The 23,012-nt window shown below is 41.5% G+C and overlaps 1 protein-coding gene across 2 annotated transcripts in view; it reads left to right on the top strand.

Moving 5' to 3' along the window:
- LOC140143753 (uncharacterized) overlaps positions 1-23,012 on the top strand; it is a 30,817-nt gene that overhangs the window by 2,994 nt on the left and 4,811 nt on the right. The window contains exons 2-10 of one of the 2 annotated variants that reach the window (XM_072165568.1): positions 1,021-1,542; positions 2,088-2,287; positions 11,266-11,403; positions 12,121-12,201; positions 12,882-13,044; positions 16,439-16,525; positions 17,561-17,639; positions 20,285-20,378; positions 20,506-20,675. In XM_072165568.1, coding sequence (XP_072021669.1) covers positions 1,037-1,542; positions 2,088-2,287; positions 11,266-11,403; positions 12,121-12,201; positions 12,882-13,044; positions 16,439-16,525; positions 17,561-17,639; positions 20,285-20,378; positions 20,506-20,666 — 1,509 coding nt within the window. In that variant the 5' untranslated portion in view covers positions 1,021-1,036 and the 3' untranslated portion in view covers positions 20,667-20,675. Of the gene's footprint in view, positions 1-1,020; positions 1,543-2,087; positions 2,288-11,265; positions 11,404-12,120; positions 12,202-12,881; positions 13,045-16,438; positions 16,526-17,560; positions 17,640-20,284; positions 20,379-20,505; positions 22,162-23,012 lie in introns of those variants that run through there. The other variant, XM_072165567.1, reaches the window with a different exon arrangement.

The raw sequence follows: 23,012 nt of genomic DNA, 5'->3' as shown, positions 1-23,012 counted from the left end.
TGTTGATGGTTAAAATAAAATAAAAGTGCATTTTCGCCGTGATATTCCATCTCCAGTCGCTATGATAATTTTTTTCATTTCTGTGTCAGTTTTGGTCCGAAACATGGTCCGAAACAGCTGCAAAAACTACATGTGCAAAGTCTGTCAACTTTAGCAAATTTTCGTACTTTTACTTCCGGGTTTCTTTAATTAATATGTTGTTGATGATATAAAGCTAAAATACACGCTGCCACAAATAATACAAAAAAAGGTTATCATTTGGATTTTTGTCTTTAAAATTGCTTACATTGGAACAATAATACTAATAAGGCTACATATGTATATGGAGCTCGATTGTTAGTTTCCTATTGACCGCCCGTGTCACCTTTTCAATTTGACCAAAACTTTCATTATTTTCATTAAAAAGTCAATTACCTGAAAATTGAGATGGAAATAATCAAAATTGATACTTTCAAAATGGCTGACATCCCCTGCTGATCATAATGAGCAGTTTTTCTTAGTTGTAGGGGTAGAGGATGTAGTAAATTTATGGAAATTTAAGGATTACCTCATGTTCTAGTGATTACAAAAATTGCCAATTTCTTTTCATTTTAATAAAAACAAATTCAAATCTTTTCTCAATCTGTTGCAAAATGTCTGTAAAGATGATCTAAGCATTAATACCTGTTTTGAGATGGTCTTTCATCAACAATATACTTTGGTACTGGTGGGGTACCTAAATTTGGAGAAAGCTGTTCATAAAATCATTGATTTCGTTGACATAATGGATAATGAAAAGAGACCGAATAATGAAATAGCGACCTCGTACAATAACAGTGACAGTGATCTGAATCTGTTATTGTACAGCTTTCCAGACTTGACTGTAAACACTTTTACATTGATGTTTAAAAAGCACTCAAAAATTATCATTTTAAATCATGTTGAGATCATACTTAAACAATACTTTAGTGTAAATGGGTATCATATTTAATACTATCATATGCACAAAACAAATTGAAATTTTGTTTTTATTCTATGCAGCATATTCTACATAATCATGGATTCCACACCAGTTACAAGAGCCAAAAGGAAATTGACTGCACCAATTGGTAAAAAGAGGCAGAAAACATCTACTCCCAGTAAAAGCAGAATTGAACATTACATGTCACCTGGTAACATCAGTAAAGTAGTAGGCTCACCAATCCAGCATCAACAAAGTACTTTGCAAAGTATCAATGAAATGACTGACAGGTCAAGTAGAGGTGATTTGTCAGATTTTACTCAAATGCTTGTGGATGGTAAGAACAGAAATAACAAGAATAAGACAAACAAAGGTAATGCTGTGTTGAAGAAATCTGGAAAATCAACTGATGATGAAACTATGGAATCCTCTGTACTACATAAGACTAGCAATGTGAATGCCAACAAGAAGAGGCAAAATATGTCAAGATCAAGGAAATCGTCAAGGAAAGGGGCCAACTTGTCGTCAACCCTGCAGAATGCAACCATTGATAAGTTTTTGTCTCCAGAGTGCAGTAGTAGTGCCATAACAACACCAACAAGGTACCTTTGTCTATTCATTTCTTTTCTTCCTGTTTGATTGCAAGTCAACATCTAACATACTCTCCAACACTATATCCCTCAAACCATGATAGGTGATTGTATAATTTGTTCAAATGTGACACAATCTGCTCCGTGGTGCCAAAGAAGGCATTTTTAAAAAATTGAGTTACATATACACAGTACTTTAATTATTACCTAGGCTTACAAACATGTTTATTAGTATATCATACTGAAAACACCAAAGGTCTAGCATACTTAATTTTGAAGTTCTAAAGTTTTGTGGTGTCTTTTTTCTTACATTTGAATTTTTTTTGCTCCATATCAAATATCAAATCTCAAATTTGCTAGCTTTAACCCCATGGACCAGATTGTGTCATAAAAAACTCACAAATGCTATTTTGTGTGACTTATTTGTAGTGTTATATTATTTCTGAGTACATGTATGTGTACATGTACACATACTAGTACTACATTAATTCAATTCTGCTATTTTTGCATGATGATGTATTACAGTCTTCATTGTATGTTTATCCTCAATATTTTAGGTTTTCAAGAGACAGAGATAATGATTCATCATCAGAAAATGAGGAGACAAAAGCTGATCCAAAGGAAAAGAAACAAACTAAGCAGACAATACACCAGATGAGTGCTGGAACATCAACTGTATCTGAAGATGAACCTTCTACCAGCGCTGGAATTAACCAATCAAAGCAGAATGGTGAAACTACCACTGGTAGAGCTAAAGGTATGCTACTGCTCATGGAATGTCTTAGTAGGATTCAATCAGGGATGTGTTTCTTGTCATAGATATATGCCAATGTGTGGCAGGACTTTTAGATATAAGTTACTCGAGAACTCTAGCTTCGAATTTGCACACGATAGTTACGCATTCGATGCTAGAGTGCGTTGGTATCATTTTTCGGTCGGACAGCGGTGCATTTTTTTGCACCGGGGGTTATTTATTCTGTTAATGTTGAAATTTGGATGAAAGTTATTTTGATGAGTAAACTGTATCTTTGAGCAAGATTTGCCTATTTTGGACAGTATAAAATTTTGCTGAAGTGTGATTTTAGCAACATTTTTTATGTAATCGCCTGCCGTGATCGGCTGTGTTTACTTCTGAACCTCCATTGCTTTACACGGTGTCATGCTTCAGCAAATCCGACTAGATTTTGAATGCAATGGTCTCTAGCCTAGAATGTGAAGCTATCGGTGAGCAAATTCTTGGCTAGACTTCTCGAGCAAGATATAAGTGGTCTGTCAAATCAGATGTGGCCAGTTGGTTCTATCCATGACTTGGAACCATACAAAATAAACTTAATGTGCCAAATGATGCCTGTCAAAGTATGACATGCATGTAGCAGATAAAATAGCCTTTTATGCTTACCTAGGTGTGTCATTGAATTTTCATGCAGAGGACAACGGAGATACAAATTGGCTAAAAGGAATGCAAATGGTACAAACTGGATCTAAATGTAATCATAAAACAGTTGACTGCACTCCATAAATGATGCAAGATGTTAATCATGCAAGTGTGAAAAAAAATGTTGCTGTGAGGTGTAATGAAATGTCTCCTTCGGTACTACATTTGTACAAATACAAAATGATACAGACTCAGTACACCGGTCGATCTTACCGTTTCCGATGTTGATTAAGATACTTCTTGCATCGATCCCGAGATGCGGAAAAAACCAATAGTCATTTTGTCCCACATAAATGAATAAATAACAAAAACCCCCGATCCCCCGAGTGTCCTCACCCATTCGGTGACGTCACACTCGATAATCACCCCTTATCCTCCTTGGTTTCTAGATGAGATAGACGTGTGGATTTTTCTTTACCAACGCTAAGTATCATTACTTAACCAAAGGCCGAGATATACAGTTTGTTTGTTACACTGAGGTAAAAACCAACCAGTATAGTCGCTAGGGAGATAGTTTTGACGACATTTTTCGGCTAGAAAAGTGACAAAGACGATCCAAAAACTTAGCTTGTATGTGTGTTTCCGTTCATATACGAGACACACGTTTTCAAAATGGCCGCCCTTAGGACGCCATTTTATTTTTGTTCTCACGTAAAACAACTATAACAGACTAGTAAGTTACAATAGATGTTTGTACAGTACTGTGTATACATGTATGGTGAGTGATTATCGCTATGTTTATGGTGTGCTCTATCGTTATATCTTTCAGTACGCGGCTGATGACGAGTTACTGCTAAGAGTTCGTGGGTTTTCGAAGGACCAGCCTGACAAATCTTCCCAAAAGGTTTTCAGTTTTTCATCCCTTTGTATATATATTTTTATATCATACCACTACATCAGCGCCAGCCACTGTGCGTGTGGGTCTGTTTATTGGGCTTGAGCTTGTGTTAGGGGGTAGTGCTGTACGCTCCCGATTACTACAATGTCTAGGCCTTGTCAATCATGCCCTTCCTTGTGCCAGAGTGGGACCCAGATCCACTCTGCTACTCCCACAGGATTGCTCTAAATCAAATAAGTGTGCTTCCTTTTGCATAGGCTTATCGGACATCCACTTCGAGGATTTAGAAAGTAGCGCTCGTTTAGGTCTTCGACACAGACAGAAGACGAAGACTAAGAAACAGAAGCCTACAGGTAAGATTGATATGGTAGGTACTAGCGAGGCCGGCAAGGGCCACGCTAAGGTAACCTCTGGGGCTCCGGTCCCGGCAAGCAGGCGGACCCTCCGGGACTGCTAGCGAGCCCGAAGGCCTAGCAGCCAGCGTAAAGCACTGACTTAACGCTCTAAGCTAGTAGCAGGTAGCAGGGCGGTACTTGCCCTAACAGGCGAGTACCAGTCTACCAGTGAGATCTCTAGCGAGCTTCTTGCAGGTGGACACCCGTCTATTGCTGGCTTAACGAAGCGGGTCTAGCACCCATGAAGTAGCCGGCGACGGACAGTATGCCAAGGGTACCCCGGCTTGCCTGGGTTGAATCTCTAGCATACAGCGTGCAGCGGACTTGCCTCGGCCGGTTGTAGCACGCAGCGTGCCAGTGGAACCCCGGCTTGCCTGGGTTGATCCACGGCACGCAGCACGCCTTTCGCTCCTCGCAAGGGTCCTAATGAAAACGTGCATGGGTTTAGCAGAGACGATACCGGGCTAACGCTTCAGGTGTAGTCTTAGCAGAACCAACTGGGGTTGTCACACGGCAGCGTTCCATGGTGGGACCGCCGAGTGATTCCCTGGGCCTTGGAATGGCTGCCGGCTGTCCTCCGGGACTGGCTAGCGGCTATATCGGGGGTTGGGCTCGCAGTCTCTCACGGGACAGCGACCCAAGTGCAAACAGTGGCAGCTACCGAGACGAAGCCACGGCTTGACTTCAGTGGTAGCCACTATGCACGCGCCCATAGCTGCCGTGAGTGGTCCGCCACACACAGCGACCTTGGGCGAGGCTCAAGAGGTTAGGTAGGTAGTTTGAACAGCCTGGCTGATCAACAACCCACTTATGTCCTCGAGAGCCAGCAGAGCGTGGGTGATCCATTACAGTCAATGGGTCAATTACCCTCTTATGATCGATCACTATCTATTCAGCGGAGCATGGCTCCATTGATTGATACTGCCTATTCAGGTAGCGAGGTGACTGATCGAGGGTATACACGCTCAGCTACCCGTGATACTAGGCAAGCTCCTTTTAGCCAAGGGACAGCCAGTATAGCGGGGTACCCATACACACGGCTTGATCCTCTAGCGGGGAATGCTGTGAGGCATGGGTACAGTGGTACGCAGCCGGGAGCCCTACCGGGCACCTACGCTACAACCACGCAGGTACCGCAGTACTCGTCCTGGTTACCACAGTCTCTGTGGCAACAGGGGGGGGGGAGGCGGTACTGGTACTGTTGCTCCATGGGGTTTCCCTGGTGGCGGATCCTTTCAGGGTCAGCTACCAACAGGGTATGCCCCGTGGTATCCGCCGCAGGGTGGTTTCTTCCACGGTCTACCACCGTGGCAAGTGCCGCCTAGCGTTGGGCAAGCAGTACCACCAGTTGTTACCCACCCCGGGCGGCGAGTGGCTAACCCGGAGACAGCTCAGGGTAGGCCGCACACTGCTATGGCTAGGGCGACAGCAGCGAGAGCGCGGCGGATCCCGGGTGCTATAGCTAGCATCTCGGGTCTAGCGGGAGTACTCCCTCTTCTGCTGGTGTTCAGTTGGCTAGCCACACGGTGGCTTACACCTCCCTGTCCACCTTCAGATGCCCGTCGTCAGATCTCTTCCTCATCAGAGAGTGAGTCAGAGTCTGAAGGCGAGGGAAAGGAGTCGGAAGATGAAACCAGTAGCGACTCACAGTCTGATGAGACTGTGCAGCTAGCTTCAGGTATCCTTCCCCCGCTTCCCCGTGAGGAACTCGCTAGCAATGGTCTGCCTGCGGACACCGCTGAGGTGATGAGCCGTGTGGCCCAAGGTTTGGGCCTGGCTTTCTCTCAGGAGGAGTCCGTTCAGGAGGACCAGGGCATCTTTTCAGTAGGATGCCCAGCTAGCGCTCCACACAAGGGTCGCCCGCACTTGCATTCCCGGGCGGACCTCAAGGGTAGGTTTCAGAGGGCTGTCAGGCTCGCTGGAGCTTCGACGCCGCGGCGTGCTTGCACGCTTCCACCGCGTGTTTCGCAGGAGGACTACGAAACCTACCTCAGGGTCCCTGACATGGATCCAGACGTTGCCAAGTGCCTGCCGCTAGCGCCAAGGCGCGACGGGTCGTTCTCCCCCAGTGGGAGGAGGAGCTAAAGCTCATCGATAAGCGAGCACGCCGCTTATCAGAGTCTCTAGCGCCGCTACCACGCTTGCCGAGCACCTCGGTAGGAAGGTAGCGAACGACCACGGGCAACGCCGAACTCTTCCATGAGGTTAATCTGTTAGCGGTGCTAACAGCTAACCTCAACGAGAGTTCTATGGGCCTAGCCCATAGGATGTCATCTCGCCGGGAGAATGCCTGTCTGTCCCTCCAGTCAACTTACGGCTCCGACTTTGCTGATGCAATGAAGAAGTCAGACTCGTGGGACAGGGGCTACTTTTGACAGGCCTTTTGCGCCACGGTTGAGGACCGGGCAAAGAAGGCCACCAATGAGAGCACTCTGAAGAAGTCGGAGGCTGCCCTGACCAAGGGAAGGGCAGTAAGGCGAAGAAGAAGCACAAGAAGAAGAAGTCTTCTAAGCGTTCTTCAGCGCCAGCTCCGGCTTCAGCAGGACGCGCACCACAGACTACACCCGAGCCCGAGGCTACTCCAGCACCTCCCAAGAAATCTGGGAAGCGCAAGAGTAGTGCTGGATCAGATGGCAAGCCCCCAAGAAGAGCCGTTCTTCTAAGGGTGGCAAACCAGATCGGTCCTGAGGCACGGGCGGTCGACAGTCCATGCCGGCAGGTTTGACTTCCCACAGGGATTCCCCTGTGGGCGGCCGCTATTGACACGCCCAGAGATGGCATGCCATCTCACCGGGCGCCTGGGTATTGTCAGTGGTCAGTGGGGGTTACAGGCTGGAATTTACCAGCCACCCTCGTGGCGCCTGCACGATTCAGAGGTCCACGGTAGTGCCGCCAGACGGCCCCCAGCGCCGGGCACTACTGTCAGAGGTCACTCAGCTTCTCACGGCAAGCGATTGTCCCGGTCTCACCCCCTTTCACCAAGGGGTTTTGGAGCACGTTTTTCTGGCTCCAAAGAAGACCGGCGATTGAGGTTCATTCTGAACCTCAAGCCGTTGAACGAGTTCATCAGGCCCAAGAGGTTCAGAATGGAGACTCGCTCGGTGCTAGCCTGCCCCATCAAGGGTATGTGGGCGGCATCGCTAGATCTCTCGGACGCATATCTGCATGTTCCGATCGCACCTCAAGATCAGAGGTTTCTACGCTTCAAGGTACAGGGTCAAACTTACCAGTTTCGATGCCTGCCATTCGGCTTGTCCACCTCCCCCAGAGTGTTTACACTCCTGGTCAGGGCGGTGGCAGCGCATCTGAAGCGCAGGGGAGTCAACATGTGTTGCTACCTGGACGATTGGTTCATTTACGGACGCACCCGCTGGAGACACAGTGTCTCGTGGAGTTAGTAGTCCAGACGGTGCGGGACCTGGGATTTCTGATCAACGCCAAGAAATCCAATCTGGTCCCGACGCGAGACACCACTATTCTTAGGGGCCCAGATCAACCTCAAGGAGGGATCGCGGTGCCCTCACCCGAGAGGGTGACGAACATGGCGAGGTGTGCCCGACTCTTGGCCGAGTCAGAGGGGCACCCGCTGTGGCATGGATGAAGGTTTTGGGCCTTATGGCCAGTATGGTAGACCTCGCACTGCACTGCCGCTTTCACATGAGGCCTATACAACTACACCTTCTAGCCTTTTACAGGCCCAGTCGTCACCCAATATCCCTCGCGGTTCCGATGTCGGAGATCGCGCGAGAGGAACTCTGGTGGTGGACCCATCAGCCCAATTTGACTCAAGGTGTCAGGTTTCCTGCACCAGCGGTCAAGGCCACGTAGTGACGACCGACGCGCACAAAGCTGGGCTGGGGGCTACATCCACGGGACTCAGTCTCGGCCTATGGTCGGCCACGGAGACGGAGTTCCATATCAACCTTCTCGAACTTTGGGCAGTGGAGAGAACTCTCCAGCATTTCGAGAAGGTGATCGTGGGATCTCATATCGTTGTCCAAACAGACAACACAACCGTGGTGGCCTACCTCAACAGACAAGGGGGCACCAGGTCACCACGGTTATGCCTGCACGCACCACGCCTGATAGGGTGGTGCAAGGCCAGGCAGATTACGCTGAGAGCGATGCACATAGCGGAGTCACCAACATCCTCGCGGACGATCTGTCACGAGGAAAGGTGTCGGGACCTACAGAATGGTCCCTTGCTCCGCAGGTCGCCCAGACGATCTTCGAGGTGATGTACCACCCCTCGAAAGATTTGTTCGCATCTCATCGAAATCATCAGCTGCCGTGTATTGCTCAAGGGTCGCAGACCCACAGGCATTCGCCGTGGACGCTCCGACCGTAGACTGGTGCGGAATGCCTGCTTACGCAGTCCCCCCGATCTCACTGCTCGCAAGGGTGGTGACCAAGATCGGGAGGGAGGATTGCAACGTCATTCTGATAGCACCGTTCTGGCCGAAACACCTGTGGTTTCGACCGATGGTGGATCTACTAGCGGCTCAGCCGCGAGTACTCCCCCCGAAGTTATTAAATCTACTCCGGATGCCCGGAGGAGAGGTACCAAGTCTACCACTAGAGCACCTGCAGTTAGCTGCATGGCCCTTATCAGGGAACGTGGCGGCGGAGGGAGGCTTTTCATCAGAAGCTGCTTTCTCATCGCCGGGGTAGACGAGTCTACCCTCCGCACGTATAGTCAGCGCTTGGCTCCCTACTACGCATGGTGCGATGAGAGAATACATCTCCCACTAGAGCCCCTGTGCCTCTAGTGGCAGATTTTCTGACAGAAAAGTTCAGGTCAGGACTTCAGCAGGCAACGATAGCCAACTATAAGTCAGCCATTCTCTCGATTCATCGGGATTTGAAGACGGGTCGACTATCAATTCAGATGGGTCCCTAAGTCTTCTTCTCGACGGTATGTTCAACGAGCGCCCGCCAGAAAGGAAGGTGGTCCTCCATGGGACCTCAACACAGTCTTGGAGTATATTAAGGGTCCCCTTTGAGCCCCTGTCAAAAGCGACCCTTAAATACGCCACTCTTAAGGCGGCCTTTCTTCTGGCGTTATTTCGGACGGCGCTGCTCAGAGTTGCACGCAGTCTCAAGTCAGCCTCCGTGATTTACTAACAACGGAGCGACGCTGTTTCTTCGCCCGGATTTCCTTGCAAAAATGAGCGAAGTACATTCCGACACTCGCCTCTTCCTCCCCAGTATTGGGCAGGGTTCATCAATAGCCGAAGACAGGTTGTGGTGCCCGTGAGGGCGCTACAGCACTACCTTGGCCGAACACAAACCTTAAGAGTGGCTCATGACCGCTTATTTATCACTCACGCAGAACCGCACGGTCCAGCCGCTAAACAGACTCTGGCACGGTGGCTGGTCCAGGTGTTGGTGGACTCGGGGCGGCAAAAGACGCCGCCCAAGGCCCACTCAACCAGATCTATCTCATCTTCGTGGGCCTACCATAGGGGGGGCCCCATAGAAGAGATTTGTCAGGCTGTGTCTTGGAAGAACCCGTCGTCCTTTTCCACGGTTTACTACAAAAACGTAAACCAACGACCAGGCGATAAGTTCTCCAGGGCTATTCTGCGGAGATAATATGGTGGTTGGGTATCAGGTGTTTTGCGGACAATCAGAATTCCAACATGGTAAGAACCAGTGGTTCTATTCTTAACCACTGAACTTTCAGTTCAGGGGTTTTTGTCTGTTCACGTAGTCTTTCTGTTTCCGGCCGTGAGGGGGGAAATAGTTTGACCTCGCGATTACCATGCTACCCACTCTCCCGATCCTTATCAGATGCTGGCCAATCTTGTACCTCCATCCGTCGGTTACTTGCTAGATCGATCTTTCAGATGTTGATGCAAGAAGTATCTTAATCAACATCGGAACGGTAAGATCGACCGGTGTACTGAGTCTAGTCCCAAACAAAAATGTTTGGTAGACTCATAACCGTGCGATCTTACCTTTCCGATGTTGATTATCTCGACCCGCCGCCCCTACAAGTTTGGCGAGTAGGGGCTGCCCAAGTCGGATAAGGGATGATTATCGTGTGTGACGTCACCGAATGGGTGAGTCCACTCGGGGATCGGGGTTTTTGTTATTTATTCATTTATGTGGGACAAAATGACTATTGGTTTTTTCCGCATCTCGGGATCGATGCAAGAAGTATCTTAATCAACATCGGAAAGGTAAGATCGCACCGGTTATGAGTCTACCAAACATTTTTGTTTGGGACTAAACATAAGGAGCAAACTGGTCTCTTGTCCATTTCATTAACCTCTGAGTAACAGTAAGCATGGAACAGTTTCCCATTTGATGATTGTATTTTTAAATGTAAAATTAAGGGATGGGGTAGATGTACGAACGTTTGGACAGTATTTATTGTGGGACATTAGAACACATCAGACATATCGAATTGCATTTTGAATACGAAGAATGTCCTTCTGATATCAAATAATTTTGATTTCTTGAAATTCGCAATGTAAGTACACATTTTATGGGAAATGATTAAAACTTGATATTTTTGATATACTCGAAGTAAACTTTAAAAATCTGATGATACTTAAAGTGTATGTAGGTGGGATGAAAAGCAGACGATCAATTGAAAATTTTGACCTTTCGTATCTTTAATATGAAAGGTCAAAATTTTCAATTGACCGTCGGCTTTTCCTCCCTGCTACATACACTTTAAGAATATATCATTAGATTTATATAATTTACTTCGAGGACTTGATTTGTCATAAAATTTGTATTATATCGTGAATTTCAAAAAATGAAAATTATTTGATATCAGAAAGACATTCTTCGTATTCAGAATACAATTCAATATTTCTGACTCCGATGTGCTCTCATGTCCCACAAAAAATACTGTCGAAACGCTCAAAACGCTCATTCCAGATCCCTTAATGCAAAAGATTAGTTGTATTAATATTCTACATTGATGATGATGATGATGACTACAGCATCTGTAATGTGATTCAAACAAATTGTTACTGATCTTCAAAATGTGGTGGCATAATGAGTGATTCATGAAATGACAGTTGCAGAAATATGTCTTTTATTTGTTTCAGGTGTTAACCGTTTCATGGCAAGTGGTGATGTCAAGACCCATATGGAAGATAAAGAATTTGTAGCAAGTCAAGTGCATATATTATCCAAGCCGTTTACTATGGATGGAGGCCCCAGACAATGGATTAATACATGGAAAGGTATTTGGATTTATATCCTTCATTAATATATTCTTGTTCATTAATTGGTTAAACAAGTATCATGTGACCAAAAAATAGTTTTAAAATAACTATTTTGCAAACCAGTCAAAAAGCTGATTGATGAGGGAATGTCAATGTGGTACTATTGGAAGTATTATTTTCCCTAGGGAAATAGTACTACTATTTCCCTATGACCTTGATGCTGCGTAAAGGGTCCCTTTTTCAGGTTCTTCTGCAGTACCAAAGAGCAGTTCTTTAGCTTCACTTTAATATGCAGCTCTAATTAGGCTCAAATCTAGACAAATTTGGAATTTCTTACTATTAGCTTACTAGACCACAAAATGTTGAAATTTCATTCAGATGTCCCTATTTTGCCCAGTTCCAAAAGTTTGCCACTGGATCTGTGCCTCACACCCCTACCAAAATTAAAGTTGAGTGCTCAAGCCTGTAATTTGTTTGGAGTTGTGTACTACTTTCTGCAAATAAATATCCTTGTTAAGCAAAACAAGGTTCTTGCTATTGAATACAAATAGATATGAGAGGGAAAATCTTCGATCTATGTTTTGAAATATGACATATCTTAGGGATGAAATCAAAACTCGACCGGCGATTCTGTCCGGTTTGTTTAGAACAATAGCAAACGGACGGAACCGGCGGTCGACAGCCAGTCGAGTTTTGATTTCACCCCTTATCAGTTTTCTCTTTTGTTACTTCCAGCACGTCAGTCAGCATCTCAAAATGATGATGGAGAAATAGAAGATATTCCAGAAAAAGTGATCCACAAAACCATATCAAAATGTAAGAAACATTGTCATGTTGTCTGCATGGTAAAATATTTTTAAATTGGGACAATGGAAATTATCAAAGGTGTTTCAGAAATTGGCGTAGGTATTGTGTTGCCATGCAATGGAAACCAGAATTTTCAGATTATACCTTTGGCCCAAATGGCCTAAAGAAATTATCTTGTTAGCCTTTGTTCAGAAGATATTATCTTTGAAAGGTTTCCTATTTTGTTTTCATGTTTGCTCAAAAGAATTGTTTACAGTGCAATGTATTACATGTAGAGCAGGGGGTGATTTCTTGTCCTCAATGTACACACATATAGTACTGTTTGACACATTAGGTATACCTTGATTTGGGTATACTATTTTGTAAATTGCACATTTTTGCACCCTTCATGCAAAATGAATGCAATTTAGATTAACTTTCACTTCAAATACATGTAGTAACTTATGAAACTGAATCTTTTTGTATGTTATTTTGTTAGCTACATATTCATTGCACTTTGTCAAATATGCATGAACATAATGTGTATATTTAATTCCATGCATGAATGTACATAGTGGTACTTCAAATTGTGTGGTTATTGTTGCTATCCACAGGTGGATCAAAGATCCACAGATCCAAAGATGATTAAATTATAAATCCCAACTCCTAGACCAAGAGTTGCATAACTCTTCTGTTGTTTTTTATTGCAGTGAACTATGCAATGAACTCTGATCTTGGTTTGCGTCTTAGTCGCCAAAAGCAGAGGATGGTGCTTATCAATTTGGATGAGATAAGGAAAGAGGAACAAGGTGGTGGAGCAGACGACAGACAGAGAGGCAAAGGAATGCTGAAAATTGGAGCATCATTGGAAGAGTAAGTAACTGAATACCTGAACACAAAACCCACCAAGTCCATACTTTGGCAAATAGGCCTATCATATGTATAAAAGAAAAGCATGAATCCCATTACTCGTTGACTGCCGATAAACGTCCCAATAAATCGGACTTAGTCACCGGTCAGTTCTCATGATAGATATCCATGGCTAACGATGGTTAACTATGAAAACATGTTAAAGGACATCAAGAAAATTTTCTAAGTTATTTATTTTGAGCTCTTTCGAGTATCGCATTTAGTAATGGATATATTCTGTAGATTTAGGTTTTGTCTGTGACTGCTAATGTGAGGCCGCCGAGGTCGCACGGGCTCAAACTCGGTGGGTGGGTGTAGCTCTGTCCTGGCAAGAAGAAGTTTATGTTAGTTAAGTCATCCGACCCCGGGGCCCCCTTCCCAGGGGTCATTTGAGGTCAAATGACTAAAAACTGTCATATGGGCATGAAACTAGGTCGCACGGGGCTCAAACTCGGTGGGTGGGTGACGTTCTGTCCTGGCAAGAAGATGTTTATGTTCGTTAAGTCATCCGACCCCGGGCCCCCTCCCAGGGGTCATTTGAGGTCAAATGACTACAAACTGTCATATGGGCATGAAACTAGGTCGCACGGGACTCAAACTCGGTGGGTGGGTGTGCCTGGTGTAGTTCTGTCCTGGCAAGAAGATGTTTATGTTCGTTAAGTCGTCCGACCCCGGGGCTCCCTCCCAGGGGTCATTTGAGTTCAAATGACTAAAAACTGTCATATGGGCATGAAACTAGGTCCTCACGGGCTCAAACTCGGTGGGTGGGTGTAGTTCTGTCCTGGCAAGAAGATGTCTATGTTCGTTAAGTCATCCGACCACGGGTCTCCTCCCAGGGGTCATCTAAGGTCAAATTACTAAAAAGTGTCGTATGGGCATGAAACTTGGTAGGTACAGTCAACATTTAAAGCAGCATTTTTGAAGGTCATTTTGGGGTCATCCAAGGTCACCACGGGTCATCTGAGGTCAAATTAGTAAAAGCTCATATATGGGCATGAAACTTGGTAGGTACAGTCAACATTTAGAGTTATAAGTTTAGGTCATTTTGGGGTCATCCAATGTCACCCTGGGGTCATCTGAGGTCAAATTAGTAAAATTGTCATATGGGCATGTCACCATCAGCCTGGTAATCGCGCCCAGACGAGAACCGCCAAATATGGGTAACCGCCTAGTCTATTTTAAAACTGATGCATCAATGACTATGTTCATCATGTCATATAGAGGCCTTGCATGCGACGTATCATCCCGTAAATATGGCGGACTACTCAAATGCATTCAACAAAAGCATGATTGCAATCTACCGTGACAGTTCGTCTCACACACATAATCCTGCACTACTGTTGATGACAACATTTGATTGAATGGACTGCACTCCGCCATAACTACGGTGAAGGACACCGGTTGAAAACCTTTGTTTGGAGCCAATCAATAATTTCATGCAGGGCCTCTATTGTATCATTCTCACATAGATATAGAAATACTAAATTGCTCACTATCTATATTTTTACTTCTAGTAGAGCTCCAATCTAAGGGTTAAAGTTATGTTTTAGGTTAGGTTAGGATTTTTTAAAGTACCCAGTACAGTGAACCTTATGGTACAAATGCTTGAAAATTTTAGCATAGGCCTATTGAAACTAAACTGGTGAAATATGGGACAAAAGTGGAATAAATTCAAGCAAAGCGCTAAAAATGGCATTCTGTGGCTATAAAATGGCCAAATATGAGGTTAATTTCGACACAAACCAATACACAGGCGTCAATATTGGGGGTGATTATATTGACCATCCCCCTGGCAAAATATTGTGGCATTTATCCCCCGATCTACGCCTATGTAATTTAGAGCCCTGTGACTCCATCGGTCTCCCTCTCCCTCTCTCTCCTTCCCCCCCCTCCCCCTCGATACGTAATCTATTTCCTCTTCTTTCTATATCTAACCTCCTTGGGCCTACATATTAGTACTGATATATCATACGCTGGCGAAATTACGTAATTAACCGGATTAATTAACATACTGAGAAATAGGTGAAAACAATTTTGACAAAAGGAGTTGTCCTTGTCAATTTGTAGACATGTACTTTTGATTATTTACATAGCTTCTTCTCCAATCACTGTGTAAAACATCCATCCAAAAATCTGATTGCTATTATTATATGGATGAATGGACATATCACAAAAGGATTGCTTATCTCAATAGGGCATGTACTTAAGCATTTTTTTTAACTGACCGGCGTTAATAGGCGTTTTATCGGAGGTCACCGAGTAATGCCGAAGATCAAAATCGATTTTATGTATTGTGTATGTATCATAGGCCGCTCGTATTAATTGTCTCTATGCGCTTGAGAATTCAACAATATAAATAATGGTAGCTCTATTATAATACACATTAATGTTTTAAGCAGATAAAATTCCAAAATATAATACGTTTTCTGCCTTTGCTTGTCACGTGGTAGGCCTATGTTGAAGTTGCGATTATATTTTTAAATAAGTTTCAGCTGAATAACAAGAAGACAAGTGGCCTAGTGGTCTAAGGCGCTAGACTCATAGAGTACTAAGCGTTGCGCCGTGAAATCGAACCCTGCCTCTGCCAAACTTTAAAAGAAGTAAATTAAAATTTGACTTTTTTAATTTCATATTTGGGAAATGTGACTGGGAGAATTTATGTATGGTGTGGAGTGGTGTGATAGGGCATGTACTTTAACTGGCCGGGCGGTCCGGTGACTAAGTCTTTATTAGGCGTTTTATCGGCAGTCAACGAGTAATGCACCTCTACGTGCATCTATTGAGCATGTGAAATCCCAAAACCACCCAAGTCCAGGACGCAGAAATGAAGTTGAATGGGCACAACACAAGAAAAACAGACTGAGAGCAAAGGGTAAAGAATACACTAATTATATGTGATTAAAAAAACAACCAAAGTCCGACATACAAAATGACTCCCACAAAGTCCCCGAAATGCTAATAGTCATACCTAATAATAATACATTTTAACCCACTCATTGCGGGTAAATCTAACTGAAGGAATTAAAATGATATACAGTTTTGTTTAGTTTTCTCAAAATCACTTTCCATGGACTTGGGTGAGTTTTGTATTCATGTATTCAATTGTTGATAAGATGCTATATTTAATCATCATCTCAAAACCACTATTATATCATGCTTGAAGCACTTCCTACCAAATTATGTAGTAATACAGAAATTAAAAAAACTCTTTTAAAAGCTCATAACTTTTTCTTTAGGTGACTGCATTTCCTAGTACATTAAAATAATCAAGATACTTTATATAATGTTGAGGTCACATAGCTATTTTTATTCTTCAAAAATTTATTGTCATTAGAAATGAATTTATTTATATTTTCAGGATTTTAGAGCATTATCCAAGTAAATGGCCAAGTACAGATGATGTAGAAGACAATGGATCTGAAGATGGAATTGAAATGTCTGAAAGGTAATTCTGTGTAATATATTTATACTCATTTATATTTTGTATTTGATTTATAATCTAAATCTGTATACTTATATTGGAACAGCATAAACCTTAGCGAATCAAAGCAAAGAAGACATAGGCCTTAATTGGCATAACATAAAAAAGAAATAAGGTAAATAGGTCGGGATTTTACATTTTTTTATCAATTGTCTTTTGGTTCAAGACTACTTATCGTACCTGTTTTCTTAAAAGACAGTGATACACATCGAATAATGAGACGGTTAAAATGCATATTTTCTGTATATTTAACTTAACTTCTTTTTAACTTGGTCACAAACTACTTTGTTCCATTTTTGGAGCATTTATTATCCATAATATATTAAATTTAAATAATTTTTTTCTCAAAATAAATGAAAATATTAAGGGTCATCAGTATATATTTAGGGTAGGTCAGGTTACGCCACTCAAACATTTTTGTAGGTTTACTGGGTGTCCAGTGTCAGGGAATGTTCAAAATACATAGGTATCTTCACTTAGTTTGAAGAATATTTCATCTAACATTATCTTTGTCTTATTGCACAAGTATAGTGTCCAACATTTGGAAGTGAAACACAAGTTTTGGATAACTTTCACCCAAAGACCCTTATTATGGGAGATACTGCCCCCCCCCCCATTACTGTCATTGCTGTTGTGTCATTCCCATCATCATTAGCATCATGTCAGTATACTTTAACATTTACCATTTACTTTTGCATGCCCACTTCTTGCTGTATTTACTTCATAAGATTAAAAAAACAATGTCTGAAATATTAATGTGCCATGTTCAGTATTTGGTATATTTTTTGTAATAGGATTTTGATATTCTATTTAGAAAATCATCCATATCTTTAGAAGCAAAATGTTATGAAGAAGCTTTTGGGGTCAATTTAGTGGTTAACTTCCATGTTATGATATGTATGTTAAAATGTGGAATGTTAAAGTTTCTGGTTTTGTTATAATGCACACAATATTTTACATGCATGCCATAATATTTTGAATATCATTGTTTGAATACAGATACAAGGATGTACATGCTAGACTTTCTGCTCTTCATGAGTCTTTAACCAAAAAGGAACAAGAAAAAGAACAATTACAGGTACTGTATGACATAAGAAAAAAATGAAAATTCAGTTATAATTCTTATTTTTCATGTATCTTTTTCATATGTTGTCTCATCACAAAAAGACCATGCCAAAAGTGGCTGTGTTGTAGAGAATGGTTTTATCCATATTCAGTATCCAGCAAAATATCAAGTTAAATATCAGTAAACAAGTATTCCTGAAAAAAATTGGTGTCAGTTCCAATTTACAATGTAACTATTATTTTAATGTAATGTTAAAGAGAAGTTTTGCACTGCAGCACTGACAAGAACATTTAGTAGTAGTTCATTTTATCATTAAATAGGCCTAATTATACACTTATAGCGTGCGTGTTTTGGCGCAACGTCAGCCTTCTATTCTTCAAATTTTTTCACAGGAGGAAGATGGCGAATTTCATCATTCGATTGGTTTGAGTTGTATTTTTTCCTGAATGTATTTTAATGCTTTCTCTCCCCCTCCAAGTACTGATAAAATACAAAAAACTGAAAAAGAAAGAAAGAATAAAAAAAAAAAAAAAAAAGATGTGGACACCGTCAGTTCCCCCGTGTATTATCCTTGGCGCCATTATCACGTGACTGTAGAAAAATACTGCTGCCACCAGATATAGGCTAAGTAAAACAACGTATTACTATCAAGACTTATGTTTGAAGTGTCTGGCGTCATCTGTCAAAGTTGTTGATGATGACTTGCAAAACTCGTGTAAACCGGGCCATGATTTTAAGCTTATTGTTAATTTTGCACCTTCAAACATACAAACCATATCAAAAGTTAGGTCTTTATAGTAGGAAACCTTTTGGGCGTAAGGCACCATGTCAACAATGCCTAGAAAAGTTGCTTTTGCCTTGTAAAAGTACGTAATTTTTCGGCACTTCCTGGTATACAGGTCGATTCGGCCAAATCAATTCGTCCACAGTTGACTTGGCCATATGCCAATTCATGCATTTGGCCCCAAGCTAAGTCAGCCACAAACCAATTCGATATTGACCAAAAGGGATAAACGATTTAATATGTTAATGAATATATGTGACCGTCCATCTCTAAACAGCTGTAAAGTCGGCTCGCGGTCAATTTTGTTTTATTTCGTGTTTAGAAAATATATCATAAGCTTTAAAATGAAAAATCATTTGACTCAAAGCGATATCCAGAAGTAAAAAAAAAAGAGGGTTAAGTGCACAACGTACAAAAAAGTGACTATATCTCATTAACCGATGATCCTACAGATATGCGACCACTGACTTTTTTTTTCCTTTTGACCAGAGGAAAAATTCGACATATGGCACGACTCAAGGATATTTGGTTAAAAAGATAGAGGGTTAAGTGCACAAAATTTATAAAAAAAAGTGACTATATCTCATTAACCAATGATCCTACAGATATGCGACCACTGACTTTTCTGTTCCTATGACCAGAGGAAAAATTTGACATATGGCACGACTCTCTAGGATATTTTGGTTAAAAATATAAAAAAAGTGAGTATATCTTATTAACCAATGATCCTACAGATATGCGACCACTGACTTTTTTTGTTCCTTATGACCAAGGGAAAAGTTTGACATATCTCCCGACTCTGTAGGAAATAATGTACATCATCATCATCATACATCATCATTTTATTTTCATTCAAATCAACATACAAAATATAAAAGACACAACATTTGAATGAGGAGATGCTCAAAAGGCCTGAAGCGAGCACCCCTTACACTGCCTTAAGTTACAACATACAATTACACAAAGTTAACAAATAAAAGAAAAAAGAAAGAGGAGAAGAACATGCAAAGAAAGACTCCAATATAAATATTTATAACATTTCATATAGACATTCCACAGTCCACACAAGAAATTGATAGTTGGAGTGGAGATGGGGGGGGGGGGGGGGGGGGGTCATTAAATAATCCCTAAATATTAGAGGTAATTTTTATTAGACTTTTCTTTATTTGTAACTTAAACTGGTTTACTGATTTTGCCATCTTTATATATTTATCAGTAATATTCCATTTCCTAGGACCGGAAGCCCGTGTTGTGAGGGCCACAAACTGCATGACTACGCATACAGATACTGTGAACGCTGACTTGTTTTGTTCTTTATGACCAGAGGAAAAGTTCGACATATCGCACAACTCTTTAGGATATTTGGTTTAAAAGATAGAGGGTTATTATTGCACAAAGTACAACGAATTGGTTTGTGACCGAATGCAAGACATCAATTCATCTAAATATACAGATTTGGTGTAAAAACAACGGTTATGGAGAAAATCATGAAATAGTTAAATTTGGCCAACTTTTTTTGTACATCAATATACAGGGTTCGAATTGGCATGTGGGCGATTTGGTTTGGGGCTGAATTGACGAATAGTATCGATATCGATATTTTTACAGAGCACGTGATATTTCGATATGATGATTCGAATTGTCACGTGATCGTCAAACCTGTACTAAAGGTGTCAGTTCTGCAGGAACTGACACAAAAATACTCAATGGGTCCTACTGTAACACTGCTGCATGCCTACTACATTTTACATTTGTCTCAAAAGGAAGCTGTATGTTGATATTGTTCTCTTATATTTAAGAAAGGATGAATTACAATATTCTTCATAATTCACTAATTGTAATATGTTGACATTTCTTTTTAACTCAATTGCAGAATATGTGTAGTCAGCTGCAAGAAATTGATGAGAATCTAAGGAGTTATACTGACAGTGATTTCAAGAAAGAACTTGGTAGAACCAAATCATTAGGTAAGAATGCAAGTTACTAGTCGTAGATTTAGACCATGTAGATATTTTCAGTTGGAAATTAAATTTTCCTCTCTTGATATGTGATAATACCAGCTTTATTTTACATTCCTTTCCTATCTTCTTATAGTGTCTCAAATGTTAAAGAAATTAAACCAAAGAAGAAGCCCAAGGAAACATACCTCAAGTGAACCTACAGCATCCAAAGAGCCAACTAGCAAGGAGGTATACAAATACCAACTATCGGGACATGAAGCCATTGTTAGACACCTTTTTGCAAGTAGTTTTTGATTAATGAAGGTAATATACATGTACTGTTAGTAATACTACCAGTCGATTTTGTAGGGTTGTACAACTTGTTGACTTTAGTCTTTATAGTACCGGTAGTCTAAAAGTTGGGACTATTGACAATAACCGGAGTTATCTACCTGGTTGACTATCTATTAATCTAAGCTAAGTGCAAGAGGGTTAATGTAAGTGCCTTGTTATTACTATGCAATTTTTTCAGCAGATGCATTGTGTCCTCAAAATGCATAAATAGGGAAAATATTAACATGAAATACAGCTAGTTCTAGCTCAAATTAGCAAGAGATATGCAGCAATAAACTTGAGTTTAAGCATAATTATGTAGGTAGAACATTACAGCATTCAGTCTAAATTGAGTTGAAAAAATTAATAATACAAATTAATTGACATATTTTAGATACAATGCTGAACTGGAATAAGTAGATTATGATTCCATCAAAATAAATTTATATTACTGAAATTGGTCTACATCATGTTAATAAGTTACATGTATTTGTATATAGAATTTCACATGTGTTTTTGGTATTTGTACAAAGTGTTGTTTGCATCAATTCTTTCGACCTGTGTTAATGTGTTTATTTATGCATTTCTGTCACAAAGCTTTTATTTTTGACCTTGGTATAATTTGCCCAACCTATAAGTGACTCATAACATCATGGATTGATATTGAATGGTGTGCACACAGTTGGATGCCTCACCTTTGCTAAGTGTGCTTCATAATATGTAACTGGGACACACTTGAATTTACGCAAGCATAATTTGGGATTTTATTAATTATGCGCACAGTAAAAAAACTCAATAATTTTGCCACTTATAGGTTGGACTAACTATATATTCAATTAGTCATAGTCATAACTTTTGGTGCCTATTACTCAACTATCAAAAATGCCTAAGGTGTACTTCAACCATACTGTGTTAATTCTTACATCATGTTAGAGTGCATGGATGGTTAAATCTGTAGTAGCTACCTTCAGTTCATAAATTTTTTAAAACTTGGATGAAAGGTACCTTGGGAAATTGATATTCAAGCAAAATATAGGGATCAAGCAATATAGGGAACAAAACAAGAAAATACACCAGAAAATTGGCACTGTGATAACTCATAACATAGGGATCTAAGGATTTGGGCTATAGTATGCTCCATTACCGGGATAGTAGACATTCTTAAATGTCCATAACTTAATTTTCAAATTGTCTTCCTTTGGCCGGAGTGGATTAATAGTATCACATAATGGGAACAGGCTTATTTTTTGTCTCGCCTGATAAGGCAGGAGACTATATAATCACTTTTCCGTATGTGTGGGGGTGTGTGTGTGTGTGTATGTGACAAATTTGGTTAAAGTTTTGGTTAAAGTTTGCCTTCCGCCTATTTTCTCGGAGATAAGGAGTCGCACGTTCCTCAAACTTGGTGGGTTGGTGCATCTTGACCCCAGACAGAACCGGTTTGTATTGGTTAGTGGGTCAAGGTCACTGAGGTCATCTAGGGTCATCTGAGGTCAAATTAGTAAAACTGTCGTATGGCCATGAAACTTGGTGGGTGCAGTCAACATTTAAAGCCAAATTTTTGGAAGGTCATTTCAAGGTCACCTGGGGTCATCTGATGTCAAATTAGTAAAAACTGTCGTATGGCCATGAAACTTGGTGGGTACAGTCAACATTTAAAGCCAAATTTTTGGAAGGTCATTTCAAGGTCACCAGGGGTCATCTGAGGTCAAATTAGTAAGAACTGTCATATGGGCATGAAACTTGGAGGGTACAGTCAACATTTAAAGCCTAATTTTTGGAAGGTCATTTCAAGGTCACCTGGGGTCATCTGAGGTCAAATTAGTCAAAACTGTTGTATGGCCATGAAACTTGGTGGGTACAGTCAACATTTAAAGCCAAATTTTTGGAAGGTCATTTCAAGGTCACCAGGGGTCATCTGAGGTCAAATTAGTAAAAACTGTTGTATGGGCATGAAACTTGGTGGGTGTGGGTACAGTCAACATTTAAAGCCAATTTTTTGGAAGGTCATTTCAGGGTCACCAGGGGTCATCTGAGGTCAAATTAGTAAAAACTGTTGTATGGGCGCTTGATGCAGGAATTCCAAATAATTATAATTAACAATCACTTTTTTCCATATCGCCAATAACACTTCCATTACAAGGTTCTTCGCATAAGCAGGCAATTACAAAAGCAAGCGGTCGCGAAAGCAGGCGAGACTCGTGGTTCGAGAACCGCCTTGTGTTTCTTTATAATTATGATAACTTGTTTAAACAAAATAATGTAATTGATTGCATTTGTAATTTGGAGTGAGATAGATTTTTAAGACTGCAACACATTTTTTGTTAT

This window comes from Amphiura filiformis, unplaced genomic scaffold, assembly GCF_039555335.1.
Source record: "Amphiura filiformis unplaced genomic scaffold, Afil_fr2py scaffold_26, whole genome shotgun sequence".
NCBI lineage: Eukaryota > Metazoa > Echinodermata > Ophiuroidea > Amphilepidida > Amphiuridae > Amphiura > Amphiura filiformis.
This window is presented reverse-complemented; position numbering and strand designations above follow the sequence as displayed.